This window comes from Salmo salar, chromosome ssa01, assembly GCF_905237065.1.
Source record: "Salmo salar chromosome ssa01, Ssal_v3.1, whole genome shotgun sequence".
Lineage (NCBI taxonomy): Eukaryota > Metazoa > Chordata > Actinopteri > Salmoniformes > Salmonidae > Salmo > Salmo salar.
The window spans coordinates 26,526,348-26,541,940 of NC_059442.1; the positions used below are offsets into that span (position 1 = coordinate 26,526,348).

Genomic DNA, 15,593 nt, shown 5'->3' on the forward strand with positions numbered 1-15,593 from the left:
GCTCTAACTGGTCCACGCAGGGAGCTCTAACTGGCCCATGCAGGGAGCTCAAACTGGTCTATGTAGGGAGCTCTAACTGGCCCATGCAGGGAGCTCTAACTGGCCCATGCAGGGAGCTCTAACTGGCCCATGCAGGGAGCTCTAACTGGCCCATGCAGGGAGCTCTAACTGGCCCATGCAGGGAGCTCTAACTGGCCCACGCAGGGAGCTCTAACTGGTCCACGCAGGGAGCTCTAACTGGCCCACGCAGGGAGCTCTAACTGGCCCATGCAGGGAGCTCTAACTGGCCCATGCAGGGAGCTCTAACTGGACAAGCATGGAGCTCCAACTGGACAAGCATGGAGCTCCAACTTGACAAGCAGGGAGCTCCAACTGGACAAGCATGGAGCTCCAACTGGCCCAAGCAGGGAGTTTCAACTTCACAAGCAGGGAGCTCCAACTGGCCTGAGCAGGCAACTCCCATTCCCATTAACACTTTGACCATGTTGGTCCTGATTCTGAATCACACACACATTCACACTGGGGCTTTTCCTGTGGATTTCAGGGACAGTAGGACAGCAGGCTGAACAGCCAATCAAGCTGCAGCTAATTAGGTCATTCAGAATGCTGCACCTCTGGGCAGTTTACCAGGGTGGGCTCAGAATGTTGAATGTCCGCTGAGGTTACTGGCTGGAATGTTAACAATGAAAACTGCTGATGCCCGGCCTGTGGCAATGTGAATGTACTACAGATGAACTGACTGAGCAGAGTATGTCTCAGACTCACTCCTAAAAGTTTGACCTGTTGCTGTAACAATGTCTGAATGAGATGTTCATAAGAAATTACATTTTCAGCATTCTGAGTTCTTCAGAAGAAAGGTTCAATGGGTCACAGTCTTAGCTGTGGAAACACGGCTGAGGGTTATTTTATTTATTTTCAAAGCAGTTCTCCAATGTTACAGTGAAGGATAATCTCCTCCTGCTTTGTGTGCCAACCTACAGTTAAACAACCACAACCCAGACTCTCATCAGAACAATTTAACAAGGACATTTGAGAATATGGATTTTCACCTTCAGGAAGCTTAAATCCCAACCAGGATTTGAGTGATTATGCTTTGTTTTCTCCACGCTGAAGGATACATTGTTAGTGTGTTTGCAGTACAATCCAGGCTCTCCAGTGATCAAGAGGATTTAATGAGCTATGTTGGTGGAGGAAAAGGGCTTCAGTGAGGTGTAAAATAATCTCCTTGGTAACAGGAACATACTGTCATAAAACACTGAAACATACACATAAGAGAAATGTATCCTGTTGAGATATTCATAGGACTATTTCAAATACACATTCATTAATCAAATCAAACTTTATTTGTCACATGCGCCGAATACAACAAGTGTAGACTTTACCGTGAAACGCTTACTTACAAGCCCTTAACCAACAGTGCAGTTCAAGAAGAGTTAAGAAAATATTTACCAAGTAGACTAAAATACAAAGTAATAATAAAAAGTAACACAATAAGAATGACAATAACGAGACTATATACAGGGGGCACCGGTACCGAGTCAGTGTGCAGGGGTACAGGTTAGTTGAGGTAATTTGTACATGTAGGTAGGGGTGAAGTGACTATGCATAGATAATAAACAGAGAGTGGGGGGGTCCCAGGCGGTGATGCAACCGGTCAGGATGCTCTCGATGGTGCAGCTGTAGAACCTTTTGAGGATCTGGGACCCATGCCAAATCTTTTCAGTCTCCTGAGGGGAAAAGGTTTTGTCGTGCCCTCTTCACGTCTGTCTTGGTATGTTTGGACATGATAATTTGTTGGTGATGTGGACACCAAGGAACATGAAACTCTCGACCCGCTCCACTACAGCCCTGTCGATGTTAATGGGGGCCTGTTTGGCCCGCCTTTCCCTGTAGTCCACGATCAGCCCTTTTGTCTTGCTCACATTGAGGGAGAGGTTGTTGTCCTGGCACCACACTGCCAGTTCTCTAACCTCTTCCCTATAGGCCGTCTCATCGTTGTCGGTGATCAGGCCTACCACTGTTGTGTTGTCAGCAAACTTAATGATGGTGTTGGAGTCGTGTTTGCCCACACAGTCGTGGGTAAACAGGGAATACAGGAGGGGACTAAGTACACACCCTTGAGGGGCCCCAGTGTTAAGGTTCAGCATGGCAGACATGTTGTTGCCTACTCTTACCACCTGGGGGCGGCCCGTCAGGAAGTCCAGGATCCAGTTGCAGAGGGAGATGTTTAAACCCAGAGTCCTTAGCTTAGTGATGAGCTTTGTAGGCACTATGGTGTTGGATGCTGAGCTGTAGTCAATGAACAGCATTCTCACATAGGTGTTCTTTTTGTCCAGGTGAGAAAGGGCAGTGTGGAGTGCGATTGAGATTGCGTCATCTGTGGATCTGTTGGGGCGGTATGCGAATTGGAGTGGGTCTAGGGTGTCCGGGAGGATGTTGTTGATGTGATCCATGACCAGCCTTTCAAAGCACCTCATGGCTACAGACGTGAGTGCCACGGGGCGGTAATCATTTAGGCAGGTTACCTTCCTTGGGCACAGGGACTATGGTGGTCTGCTTGAAACATGTAGGCATTACAGACTCAGTCAGAGAGAGGTTGAAAATGTCAGTGAAGACATGCTTTGAGTACACGTCCTGGTAATCCATCTGGCCCAGAGGCTTTGTGAATGTTGACCTGTTTAAATGTTTTGTTCACATCGGCTAATGAAAGCATTTCTCTTTTCAACCCATTATACATCGTTGATATATCAGCTGTATGTAGGCATTTGGCCTTTCCAGTCATTGCTGGTGCTGCTGTAGCTGTCACAGTGTCTGTCCTTGGTGGAACGAATCCAGGAGAGGCTCCCTAACACCCGGCACCCCCTCATCATGACTAAGCCTGCAGGAGCCCCCCTCTGGTCCATAGAGGGTATAAGGAGACGCTCTCCACCAAAGCAGCTGTCATTCACACCTGCATCCCCAGAGAAGAGCAGCTAGAGCCAAGCTAGACATCAGCTTGCTGTTCACACAGTGTGATGCCCGGCTGGTCCTAGGAATAAGGAGGGTGGTGGAGGGTTGGTTTATTTAAGAATGCTCACAGCCAAAAGTCAGTTTGATTTCTTGCCTAAAAGTCACATGCTCTATATATAGTTCATTGTGATGGCTTGGACTGTTGGAAAGCATACACAAATCCAGCATATGAAGACATCCAGAGCAAGTCAGAAGAATGTATTGGGATCGGTGAACTCTTACTGCACTGAGTTCACACTTATCCGATACTCACTTTATGTTTCGTATTGTTGGGCTCTGTTCATATGTTCATTGGGCAGTAAAGAGAATCTCATTCAGCAGAAAGTAGGTTAGAAAACAGTCTTGAAAAGTTCTCAGATTGGCCATTATGACTTTCACAGCCATAAAGGTCTTTGAAAAATGACCAGTGTGTCTGTGGTGGTGACGGCTGTTGAATCATTAATGCTCTATTACACCCTTCTACATTTTTTATCAAGGTCTCATTTTGGGAGACTTTCTGCTTTTATTAGCTTATTATTAGCTTGTCTGGAACCATTTATGGATATAAGGTAGTTAGTATTAGTCACAATTGGAGTATGCTCTTGTCCTGACCGGTATTTCAAAACGTCCTGGTAAATGGACATGTATTTCATCTCATCTCCATTGATAGACACAGTTGAAGTCGGAAGTTTACATATACTTAGGTTGGAGTCATTAAAACATGTTTTTCAACACTCCAGAAATGTCTCGTTAACAAACTTTAGTTTTGGTAAGTCAGTTAGGACATCTATTTTGTGCATGACACAAGTAATTTTTCAAACAATTGTTTACAGACAAATTATTTCACTTATAATTCACTGTATTACAATTCCAGTGGGTCAGAAGTTTAAATACACTAAGTTGACTGTGCTTTTAAACAGGTTGGAAAATTCCAGAAAATTATGTCATGGCTTTAGAAGCTTCTGATAGGCTAATTGACATAATTTGAGTCAATTGGAGGTGTACCTGTGGATGTATTTCAAGGCCTACCTTCAAACTCAGTGCTTGACATCATGGGAAAATCCAAAGAAATCAGCCAAGACCTCAGAAATAAAATGGCAGATCTCCACAAGTCTGGTTCATCCTTGGGATAGTACGCAAGTATAAACACCATGGGAACACGCAGCCGTCATACCACTCATGAAGGACACGCGTTCGGTCTCCTAGAGATGAACATACTTTGGTGCGAAAAGTGCAAATCATTCCCAGAATAACAGCAAAGGACCTTGTGAAGATGCTGGAGGAAACAGGTAAAAAGTATCTATATCCACAGTAAAATGAGTTCTATATCGACATAACCTGAAAGGCCGCTCAGCAAGGAAGAAGCCACTGCTCCACAACCGCCATAAAAAAGCCAGTGTCACGTCCTGACCAGCAGAGGGTGTTGTTGTGTAGTTTTGGTCAGGACGTGGCAGAGTATGTCTGTGTATGTGTGTTCTGGGTGTTGTATTTCTATGTGGGTCTGTGTGGCTCCCAATCAGGGACAGCTGGTGATCGTTGTTCCTGATTGGGAGTCATATAATTAGGACCCGGAACCGGGTGAGTCTGCCTGCGACCCGGAACCGGGTGAGTCTGCCTGCGACCCGGAACCAGGTGAGTCTGCCTGCGACCCGGAACCGAAGGAGTCTGCCTGTGACCCGGAATCGAGGGAGTCTGCCTATGACCCAGAACCGGGTGAGTCTGTCTGCGACCCGGAACCGAAGGAGTCTACGTACGACTCAGAACTGAATGTGACTAACTGTATATTGAATGAGTCTGCCTACAGCGTGGAAATGAGGGAACCTGCCCACGATGCACAACGGATTGAGTCTGTCTACGACCCGGACCCCAATGAGTCTGCCTACAACCTGGAGGGCAGGAGGCCGGAACCAGAGCCACCTCCAGGATAGGTGGGTTGGGGGGGAAGGGTGTAGCACAGTGCCGTCGTTGACGGCAGCCACCCTCCCTTCCCTCCCTTATTGTTTAGGGGGTATTTGTTTTTGTTGTGGTTTTGGGGGATTTTGTGGTTTCTTTTTTTAGGTGCATTCGGGGGTGCACCTTTAGGGGGGGTACTGTCACGTCCTGACCAGCAGAGGGTGTTGTTGTGTAGTTTTGGTCAGGACGTGCCAGAATATGTCTGTGTATGTGTGTTCTGGGTGTTGTATTTCTATGTGGGTCTGTGTGGCTCCCGATCAGGGACAGCTGGTGATCGTTGTTCCTGATTGGGAGTCATATAATTAGGCGTATGTTTGTCACTTGGGTTTGTGGGTGGTTGTGGGTGGTTGTGCTAACACTGCTAGTCTTTTTGTATGTATAGCCTGTTGGCCTGTCTGAAGTCGTTCGTGTTTATTGTTTTTTCGTGTATTCTTTATTCTTTACATTAAAAGATGAGTATCCACATCCCGCTTGCATTTTGGTCTGACTCTGTCTTCGAGATATCTTCAGATGAAGGAGAAGATTATGACAGCCAGACTACGGTTTGCAACTGCACATGGGGACAAAGATCATACTTTTTGGAGAAATATCCTCTGGTCTGATGAAACAAAAATAGAACTATTTGGCCATAATGACCATCGCTATGTTTGGAGGAAAAAGGAGGAGGCTTGCAAGCTGAAAAACACTATCCCAACCGTGAAGCACGGGGGTGGCAACATCATGTTGTGGGGGTGCTTTGCTGCATGAGGGACTGGTGCACTTCACAAAATAGATGGCATCATGAGAAAGGAAATGTATCTGGATATATTGAAGCAACATCTCAAGACATCAGTCAGGAAGTTAAAGCTTGGTCGCAAATGGGTCTTCCAAATGGACAATGACCCCAAGCATACTTCCAAAGTTGTGGCAAAATGGCTTAAGGACAACAAAGTCAAGGTATTGGAGTGGCCATCACAAAGCCCTGACCTCAATCCTATAAAACATTTGTGGGCAGAACTGAAAAAGCATGTGCGAGCAAGGAGGCCTACAAACCTGACTCAGTTACACCAGCTCTGTCAGGAGGAATGGGCCAAAATTCACCCAACTTATTGTGGGAAGCTTGTGGAAGGCTACCTGAAATGTTTGACCCAAGTTAAACAATTTAAAGGCAATGCATCCAAATACTAATTGAGTGTATGTAAACTTTTGACCCACTGGGAAAGTAATGAAAGAAATAAAAGCTGAAATAAATCATTCTCTCAACTATTATTCTGACATTTCACATTAAAATATAGTGGTGATCTTAACTAACCTAAGACAGGGAATTGTTACTAGGATTAAATGTCAGGAATTGTGAAAAACTGAGTTTAAGTGTATTTGGCTAAGGTGTATGTAAACTTCCAACTTCAGCTGTATCTCCCAGTCATTGTTTCAACTGAAACCACTGTTTGAGGTAGAAACTACAGTTGGGAATCTAAGCCACACAGCATATACAGTACCATAAGTCCTGATAGTGTTTCTGTGTTGATAATAAGTTGAGCAGTCCACTGTAATGGCCTGCCAGGGAGCGTCACAGGGTGGCTGGCTGAGTGGCCACAGCCCTGACAGCAGCATGTGCCCTCAGTAACCTCACAGATAAGAGGGACGTATGACAATGGGCCCCAGCGGGGACACACACACACAGGCACACACACACATACCACTTCCCCGATTGCCGTTAATAGAGTTCAGTGTGGAGGGGCAAAGTACTGTTATCGCCAGCTAGCAGGAATGTTCAGCTCTCAAAAGCCCTTCACACCAAGATGCAAATACCATTAGCTTCCACAGTGAAAAGATAGTGCTGGTTTCTGTACCCCTGCTAAGTACTTCGTGCCCACTGTCATCCTATAGGGAGATCATTTGTTATTTTCAAACCTGTTATGGAGACCAAGGTCCATTATTTAACAAGAACAAAATAACCAAATCCTTTTACTGTAGTCTCTCTCGGGGTGTGTGGAGTGGCATTGTATTGCAGCAAATGGAGATAATTTCATAACATATTCCCATTGTTTTGTCTCAAGGTTTGTACTCAGACACAGGAAGACAGTAAATCTGGTTGGACTGATAGTGCCGTTCTAAAAGATAAGAATGTAACTGTACTGTAAAATCCTTGTTTCTGCTCTCAGAAAATACAGAGTTGATGTGGTGTGGTATCTTAGTGCTCTCTCTCTCTCTCTCTCTCTCTCTCGCTCTCTCGCTCTCGCTCTCGCTCGCTCGCTCTCTCTCTATCGCTCTTTCCCAACTGCACAGTCTGTGTAAAGAGGCAGTCATTCGGTGAGAGAATTATAATTGTCTTGCCTCACTATTCCTTCTCTTCTCCACTGTCTGAAACATTATCGGACTATTATTAAATCCATACGCATCTCAAATGTGTTGCTGAGGTATATTAGATTTATGTCATCTATTATAGTAATCTATTTAATATTTAGCCAGTTGGCAAGGAGATAATTGCCTTTGATTGTGAGGCTTGCAGAAGAGTAAATATAGCAACTTATACTGTTTTCGTAACATTCCTTCTAGCCAGAGACAGACCTGCTGTCTTCTTAACAATCCTTCTAGCCAGAGACGGACCTGCTGTCTTCTTAACAATCCTTCTAGCCAGAGACGGACCTGCTGTCTTCTCAACAATCCTTCTAGCCAGAGACGGACCTGCTTTCTTCTCAACCTTCTAGCCAGAGACGGACCTGCTTTCTTCTCAACCTTCTAGCCAGAGACAGACCTGCTTTCTTCTCAACCTTCTAGCCAGAGACAGACCTGCTGTCTTCTCAACACTCCTTCTAGCCAGAGACGGACCTGCTGTCTTCTCAACCTTCTAGCCAGAGACGGACCTGCTTTCTTCTCAACCTTCTAGCCAGAGACAGACCTGCTGTCTTCTCAACACTCCTTCTAGCCAGAGACGGACCTGCTGTCTTCTCAACACTCCTTCTAGCCAGAGACGGACCTGCTGTCTTCTCAACACTCCTTCTAGCCAGAGACGGACCTACTGTCTTCTCAACCTTCTAGCCAGAGACGGACCTGCTTTCTTCTCAACCTTCTAGCCAGAGACAGACCTGCTGTCTTCTCAACACTCCTTCTAGCCAGAGATGGACCTGCTGTCTTCTCAACCTTCTAGCCAGAGATGGACCTGCTGTCTTCACAACACTGCTTCTAGCCAGAGACAGACCTGCTAATGGGTCTACTGAGTTATGATTGTTGCTTTCATCAGGCCATCAGACCAGAGACACAATGGTTGTAGGGGCTGGTTGTTGAAATAGTGACCAATGTTTGTACTTGTTGCGAAACCACCTATTCTTATTTATACTGTCCTTGGCCTGTGAGTTGGGATTGGCCAGAATACTGCACATCTCTATGGTTGTCGTTGTGAGGGCAGAGATATACAGTACTGAGGCATGCCGTGCAACTGCAACCTGCTGCAACCACTTAGGAGAGGAGGCAGTTGGCTCTTGGTGCGCTCGCTCAGAGCTGAATTTCTGAGGCTAAGGAGGCTGCTGGAACATGCAAATGTGTCTGATTGAATGATGGATGAGAGGAGAGGGAGAGAAGGGGGTCAGGAACATGCTGGAATGGCAGTGGCACACAACAGAGAATTGCATGACTTTATCACTGTCCCCTATAGGGCTCTCTACAAATGGCTGATAAAGAGCGTTTTCTGATTGTTGCTGAATATTGATGGAAATAGAACGAGTCGATCCATGCCATCTCCCATTTAACAGTGCAGATAAATACAGATGACCTTTCTGAGATGGTGAAGCTAAAGGAGCAACCAAATCAAATCAGCTTTGCACACAATCAGGCCTTTGAATTCATCCAAGCATAATCGTCTTTGTTACAGTCAGTCAGTATGTGTGTGTGTGTGTGTGTGTGTGTGTGTGTGTGTGTGTCTGAGTCTTGAGCTGCGAGCACGGTGTGGCCGTGCCTAATTATAGGCTGCTGTTGTGTGATGTGGCGGGTTGCTTGCTGCCTGCAAGGCATTTGAGGTGTGATGTTTATCTTAACCTCTGGGGAATCGCTCTGACAGCCATCTTCAATGGGCCTAGTCTCCCCATTGGTGGGCCTTGTTACCGTGGGAATTGTGGGACTGGATAAACAGACCCTTGATTTCCACATTAGAATTGGATTGTTATATGAAAATGAATCATTTTAATGGAGAAACTGTGGATGGTTTGGTTTGTGCTCTAACCCTGATCACTTTTGTTGTGTCTCCTCTCCCCGTTAGATTGAAGATGTCATTATGCGGATACAGGATGAGAAGGCAGGAGGGGTGGCCATCCGAACTGTCAAGAGCTTCCTGTCCAAGATCCCCAGTGTGGTATCAGGTGACCAGCTGTGTGTGTGTGTGTGTGTGTGCGTGTGCGTGTGCGTGTGCGTGCGTGTGTGTGTGTGTGTGTGTGTGTTGTCTCATACAATAAGAGAAAGCAGAGAGAGCAGACAGAGAGTCAGAATCATTAAAGCAAATATGACCTTTCAGGCTCATTTGACTTGCTGCCTCTGCAGATGGGGACAGATGAGGCTGTCTGATACTGACATTGTAGAGAGTGGCTGGTTGTGTGTTTTATGACATGGTTTTAGGGGGCAGTGTGAGTGAGTGAGTAAGACTGTTCTAGCTGGTGTGTGTATGTGTGTGTGTGAGTCAACAGAGTCAACAGTAGCCATGGGGCTGGGGAATAGGAGAGGGGGGGTCCCAGTAACGTTGCTCTGAGTGTGACTCACCCCCTCACGTCTCTTTAGGCCTGCTGGGCTCACGCTTCACTCTCCCAGTCTCACTCCTCCTCACATTATGCCAAATATGTTGCTGTCCAGGAGTTAGAGAAAAGATGGTTACCTGGTTTCAAATCAAATCAAATTGTATTTGTCACATGCCGAATGCTTACTTTACAAGCCCTTAACTAACAATGCATTTCAAGAAATAGAGTTAAGAAAATATTTAGTAAACAAAATAAAAAACAGATTGGTTGAGGTCATTTGTACATGTAGGTATGGGTAAAGTGACTATGCATAGATTATAAACAGCGAGTAGCAGCAGTGAAAGACAAAGGGGCCATTTGATTAATTGTTCAGCAGTCTTATAGCTTGGGGGTAGAAGCTGTTAAAGATCCTTTTGGACCTAGCCTTGGCGCTCGGATACCACTTGCCGTGCAGTAGCTTGGCCATGCAGTCGTGGGTGAACAGGGAGTACAGGAGGGGACTAAGCACGCACCCCTGAGGGGCCCCGGTGTTGAGGATCAGCGTGGCAAATGTGTTGTTGCCTACCCTTAACACCTGGGGGAGGCCCATCAGGAAGTCCAGGATCCAGATGCAGAGGGAGGTGTTCAGTCCCAGAGTTCTTAGCTTAGTGATGAGCTTTGAGGGCACTATGGTGTTGGATGCTGAGCTGTAGTCAATGAATAGCATTCTCACATAGGTGTTCCTTTTGTCCAGGTGGGAAAGGGCAGTGTGGTTTCCTGCCTATTGTTAGACCAAGATCACATTGTTCCATTTGGATTGTTCCTGCAAACACATACTCAGCTATACCACATTCAGCCTTAGCCAAGGGCATTGTAGCTGTGCTGTAAGCTAAAAGTAATAGATTGTTGAGGGGAGACCTGTTAACTATTGCAGCTGTTGTGTATAGGCTTTCTGTGTGTGTACAATGCCATTTCATTGTCCCTATCAACCGTTCCTCTGCTTTGAATACCAGGAGCAGACATTGTGCAGTGGCTGATGAAAAACCTCTCCATTGAGGACTCAGGTATGTCTGCTATGTACACAGCCAACGTGACTGGGATTGACCGCTGATGTCAGTCTCTACTCAAGCCATTTTTCTCTACTCAGCGTTAGTCTTCTCTCCTGTAGCTGAAGCCATTCATTTAGGGAGCCTGATCGCTGCCCTTGGCTACCTCTTCCCGATCTCCGACCATGTCCTCACTCTCAAAGATGATGGGACCCTGTACCGCTTCCAGGTAAGCTACCATGGTAACTTCAGGCACCAGTAGACGTACCATCCTTACACTCTTAGAAAAAAAGGGTTAAAAAAGGGTTCTTCGGCTGTCCCCATAGAGATTTTTTCCCCTTCTTATTTTCTACATGGAACCAAAAGGATTCTTCAAGGGGTTTTATGTGGAGACAGCTGAATAACCCCTTTGGGTTTTAGATTGCACCTTTTCTTCTAAGAGCGTAGTGGTCCCAAACTGGATTTCCTGTCAACACCACCATCCATAACATGAGTTATGACCATAAATGATCCTGTGCACTGTCCAGAACAGTAGCCTCATTACCTTGTGGCTGGTCACTTTATGCTCTAAAGCAGAGAAAACCAGGGGAGAGTGTTCTAACAGAGCAACTGAATTGAGAGATTCCTATAGTCTGATCCTCAGTAACAGGTCAAGTGTTGTAATTGGTCTGGACTCACTACCCTTGTTCTCTCCCCTAACTCGTGGGTAAATCACTACAGATATTATCACTATATTGTAAATATCATTAACAATTTTGATATTATAGATGATATCAATTGGAGAGGCACAATGTACAGTGTTGCATATCTACTCACAGCATCCCACAATCTGGCATTGTTGTTCAAATCAAATGTTATTCGTCACATGCTTCGAAAACAACAGGCATAGACTAACAGTGAAATGCTTACTTACGGGCCCTTCCCAACAATGCAAAGATAAAGAAAATAGAGAAATAATAGAAAATGTATATCACATTATAATAAAAGTAATAGTAAATACACAATGAGTAACAATAACTTCACTATATACAGGGGGTCATAGTACCGAGTTGATGTGCAGGGGTACGAGGTAATTGAGGTACCCCTTGACTTTTTCCACATTTTGTTACGTTACAGCCTTATTCTTGAATGGATTAAATATTTTTTTTCCTCATCAATCTACACACAATATCCCATAATGACAAAGCAAATACAGTATTCAGACCATTTACTCAGTACTTTGTCGAAGCACCTTTAGCAGCGATTACAGCCTTGAGTCTTCTTGGGTATGAAGCTACAAGCTTGGCACACCTGTATTTATTTTAATTTTATTTAACTATTTGGGAAGTTTCTCCCATTCCTCTCTGCAGATCCTCTCCGGCTCTGTCAGGTTGGATGGGAAACGCTGCGCAGCTATTTTTAGGTCTCTCCAGAGATGTTTGATCAGGTCCAAGTCCGGGCTATGGCTGGGGCACTCAAGGACATTCAGAGACTAGTCCCAAAGCCACTCCTGCATTGTCTTGGCTGTGAGCTTAGGGTCGTTGTCCTGTTGGAAGGTGAACCTTCACCCCAGTCTGAGGTCCTGAGTGCTCTGGAGCAGGCTTTCATCAACGATCTCTCTGTACTTTGCTCCATTCATCTTTCCCTTGATCCTGACTGGTCTCCCAGTCGCTGCCACTGAAAAACATCCCCACAGCATGATGCTGTGATCACCATGCTTCACCGGAAGGATGGTGCCAGGTTTCCTCCAGACTCGACGATTGGCATTCAGGCCAAAGAGTTCAATCTTGGTTTCATCAGTCCAGAGAATGTTGTTTCTCATGACCTGAGAGTCCTTTAGGTGCCTTTTGGCAAACTCCAAGCAGGCTGTCATGTGCATTTTACTGAGGAGTGAGTGGCTTCTGTCTGGCCACTCTACCATAAGCGGCTGATTAGTGGAGTGCTGCTGAGATGGTTGTCCTTCTGGAAGGTACCTCCATCTCCACAGAGGAACTCTGGGGCTCTGTCAGAGTGACCAGTGGGTTCTTGGTCACCTCCCTGACCATGGCCCTTCTCCCCCGATTGCTCATTTTGGCTGGGTGGCCAGCTCTAGGAAGAGTCTTGGTGGTTCCAAACTTCTTCCATTTAAGAATGATGGAGGCCACTGTGTTCTTGGTGACCTTCATTGCTGCAGACATTTTTTGGTTCCCTTCCCCAGATCTGTGCCTTGACAAAATCCTGTCTCGGCGCTCTACAGACAATTCTTTCAACCTCATGGCTTGGTTTTTGTTCTGACATGCACTGTCAACTGTGGGACCTTATAAAGTCAGGTGTGTGCCTTTCCAATCAATTCAAATTTCAAATCAAATCAAATTTATTTTTATATAGCCCTTCGTACATCAGCTGATATTCTCAAAGTGCTGTACAGAAACCCAGCCTAAAACCCCAAACAGCAAGCAAAGCATGTGAAAGAAGCACGGTGGCTAGGAAAAACTCCCTAGGAAAAACTCCCTAGAAAGGCCAAAAACCTAGGAAGAAACCTAGAGAGGAACCAGGCTATGAGGGGTGGCCAGTCCTCTTCTGGCTGTGCAGGGTGGATATTATAACAGAACATGGTCAAAATGTTAAAATGTTAAAATGTTCATAAATGACCAGCATGGTCAAATAATAATAATCATAGTAGTTGTCGAGGGTGCAACAAGCACGTCCGGTGAACAGGTCAGGGTTCCATAGCCGCAGGCAGAACAGTTGAAACTGGAGCAGCAGCACGGCCAGGTGGACTGGGGACAGCAAGGAGTCATCATACCAGGTAGTCCTGAGGCATGGTCCTAGGGCTCAGGTCCTCCGAGAGAAAGACAGAAAGAGAGAAAGAGAGAATTAGAGAGAGCATATTTAAATACACACAGGACACCGGATAAGACAAGAGAAATACTCCAGATGTAACAGACTGACCCTAGCCCCCGACACATAAACTACTGCAGCATAAATACTGGAGGCTGAGACAGGAGGGATCAGAAGACACTGTGGCCCCATCCGATGATACCCCGGACAGGGCCAAACAGGCAGGATATAACCCCACCCACTTTGCCAAAGCACAGCCCCCACACCACTAGAGGGATGTCTCCAACCACCAACTTACCGTCCTAAGACAAGGCCGAGTATAGCCCACAACGATCTCCGCCACGGCACAACCCAAGGGGGGGCGCCAACCCAGACAGGAAGACCACGTCAGTGACTCAACCCACTCAAGTGACGCACCCCTCCCATGGACAGCATGGAAGAACACCAGTAGGCCAGTGACTCAGCCTCTGTAAAAGGGTTAGAGGCAGAGAATCCCAGTGGAAAGAGGGGAACCGGCAAGGCAGAGACAGCAAGGGCGGTTCGTTGCTCCAGCCTTTCCGTTCACCTTCACACTCCTGGGCCAGACTATACTTAATCATAGGACCTACTGAAGAGATAAGTCTTCAGTAAAGACTTAAAGGTTGAGACTGAGTCTGCGTCTCTCACATTGGTAGGCAGACCATTCCATAAAAATGGAGCTCTATAGGAGAAAGCCCTACCTCCAGCCGTTTGCTTAGAAATTCTAGGGACAATTAGGAGGCCTGCGTCTTGTGACCGTAGCGTACGTGTAGGTATGTACGGCAGGACCAAATCGGAAAGATAGGTAGGAGCAAGCCCATGTAATGCTTTGTAGGTTAGCAGTAAAACCTTGAAATCAGCCCTTGCCTTAACAGGAAGCCAGTGTAGGGAGGCTAACACTGGAGTAATATGATCAAATTTTTTGGTTCTAGTCAGGATTCTAGCAGCCGTATTTAGCACTAACTGAAGTTTATTTAGTGCTTTATCCGGGTAGCCGGAAAGTAGAGCATTGCAGTAGTCCAGCCTAGAAGTAACAAAAGCATGGATTAATTTTTCTGCGTCATTTTTGGACAGAACATTTCTGATTTTTGCAATGTTACGTAGATGGAAAAAAGCTGTCCTTGAAACAGTCTTGATATGTTCTTCAAAAGAGAGATCAGGGTCCAGAGTAACGCCGAGGTCCTTCACAGTTTTATTTGAGACGACTGTACAACCATCCAGATTAATTGTCAGATTCAACAGAAGATCTCTTTGTTTCCTGGGACCTAGAACAAGCATCTCTGTTTTGTCCGAGTTTAAAAGTAGAAAGTTTGCAGCCATCCACTTCTTTATGTCTGAAACACAGGCTTCTAGCGAGGGCAATTTTGGGGCTTCACCATGTTTCATTGAAATGTACAGCTGTGTGTCGTCTGCATAGCAGTGAAATTTAACATTATGTTTTCGAATGACATCCCCAAGAGGTAAAATATATAGTGAAAACAATAGTGGTCCTAAAACGGAACCTTGAGGAACACCGAAATTTACAATTGATTTGTCAGAGGACAAACCATTCACAGAGACAAACTGATATCTTTCCGACAGATAAGATCTAAACCAGGCCAGAACTTGTCCATGTAGACCAATTTGGGTTTCCAATCTCTCCAAAAGAATGTGGTGATCGATGGTATCAAAAGCGGCACTAAGATCTAGGAGCACGAGGACAGATGCAGAGCCTCGGTCTGACGTCATTAAAAGGTCATTTACCACCTTCACAAGTGCAGTCTCAGTGCTATGATGGGGTCTAAAACCAGACTGAAGCGTTTCGTATACATTGTTTGTCTTCAGGAAGGCAGTCAGTTGCTGTGCAACAGCTTTTTCTAAAATTTTGGAGAGGAATGGAAGATTCGATATAGGCCGATAGTTTTTTATAATTTCTGGATCAAGATTCGGCTTTTTCAAGAGAGGCTTTATTACTGCCACTTTTAGTGAGCTTGGTACACATCCGGTGGATAGAGAGCCGTTTATTATGTTCAACATAGGAGGGCCAAGCACAGGAAGCAGCTCTTTCAGTAGTTTAGTTGGAATAGGGTCCAGTATGCAGCTTGAGGGTTTGGAGGCCATGATTATT

General features: G+C 45.7%; 1 protein-coding gene across 7 annotated transcripts in view; it reads left to right on the forward strand.

Annotated features, from left to right (window-relative positions):
• LOC106588600 (regulator of G-protein signaling 6) overlaps positions 1-15,593 on the forward strand; it is a 74,337-nt gene that overhangs the window by 31,446 nt on the left and 27,298 nt on the right. For 5 of the 7 annotated variants that reach the window (XR_006769358.1, XM_014177792.2, XM_014177864.2 and 2 more), the window contains exons 3-5: positions 9,176-9,275; positions 10,637-10,687; positions 10,771-10,898. Coding sequence is in view for 6 of the 7 variants with exons in the window: in XM_014177792.2 (XP_014033267.1) it covers positions 9,176-9,275; positions 10,637-10,687; positions 10,771-10,898 (279 nt within the window). In the remaining variant the exon portion in view is untranslated. The remainder of the gene's footprint in view (positions 1-9,175; positions 9,276-10,636; positions 10,688-10,770; positions 10,899-15,593) is intronic. The other 2 variants (XM_014177951.2, XM_014178214.2) reach the window with 1 other exon arrangement.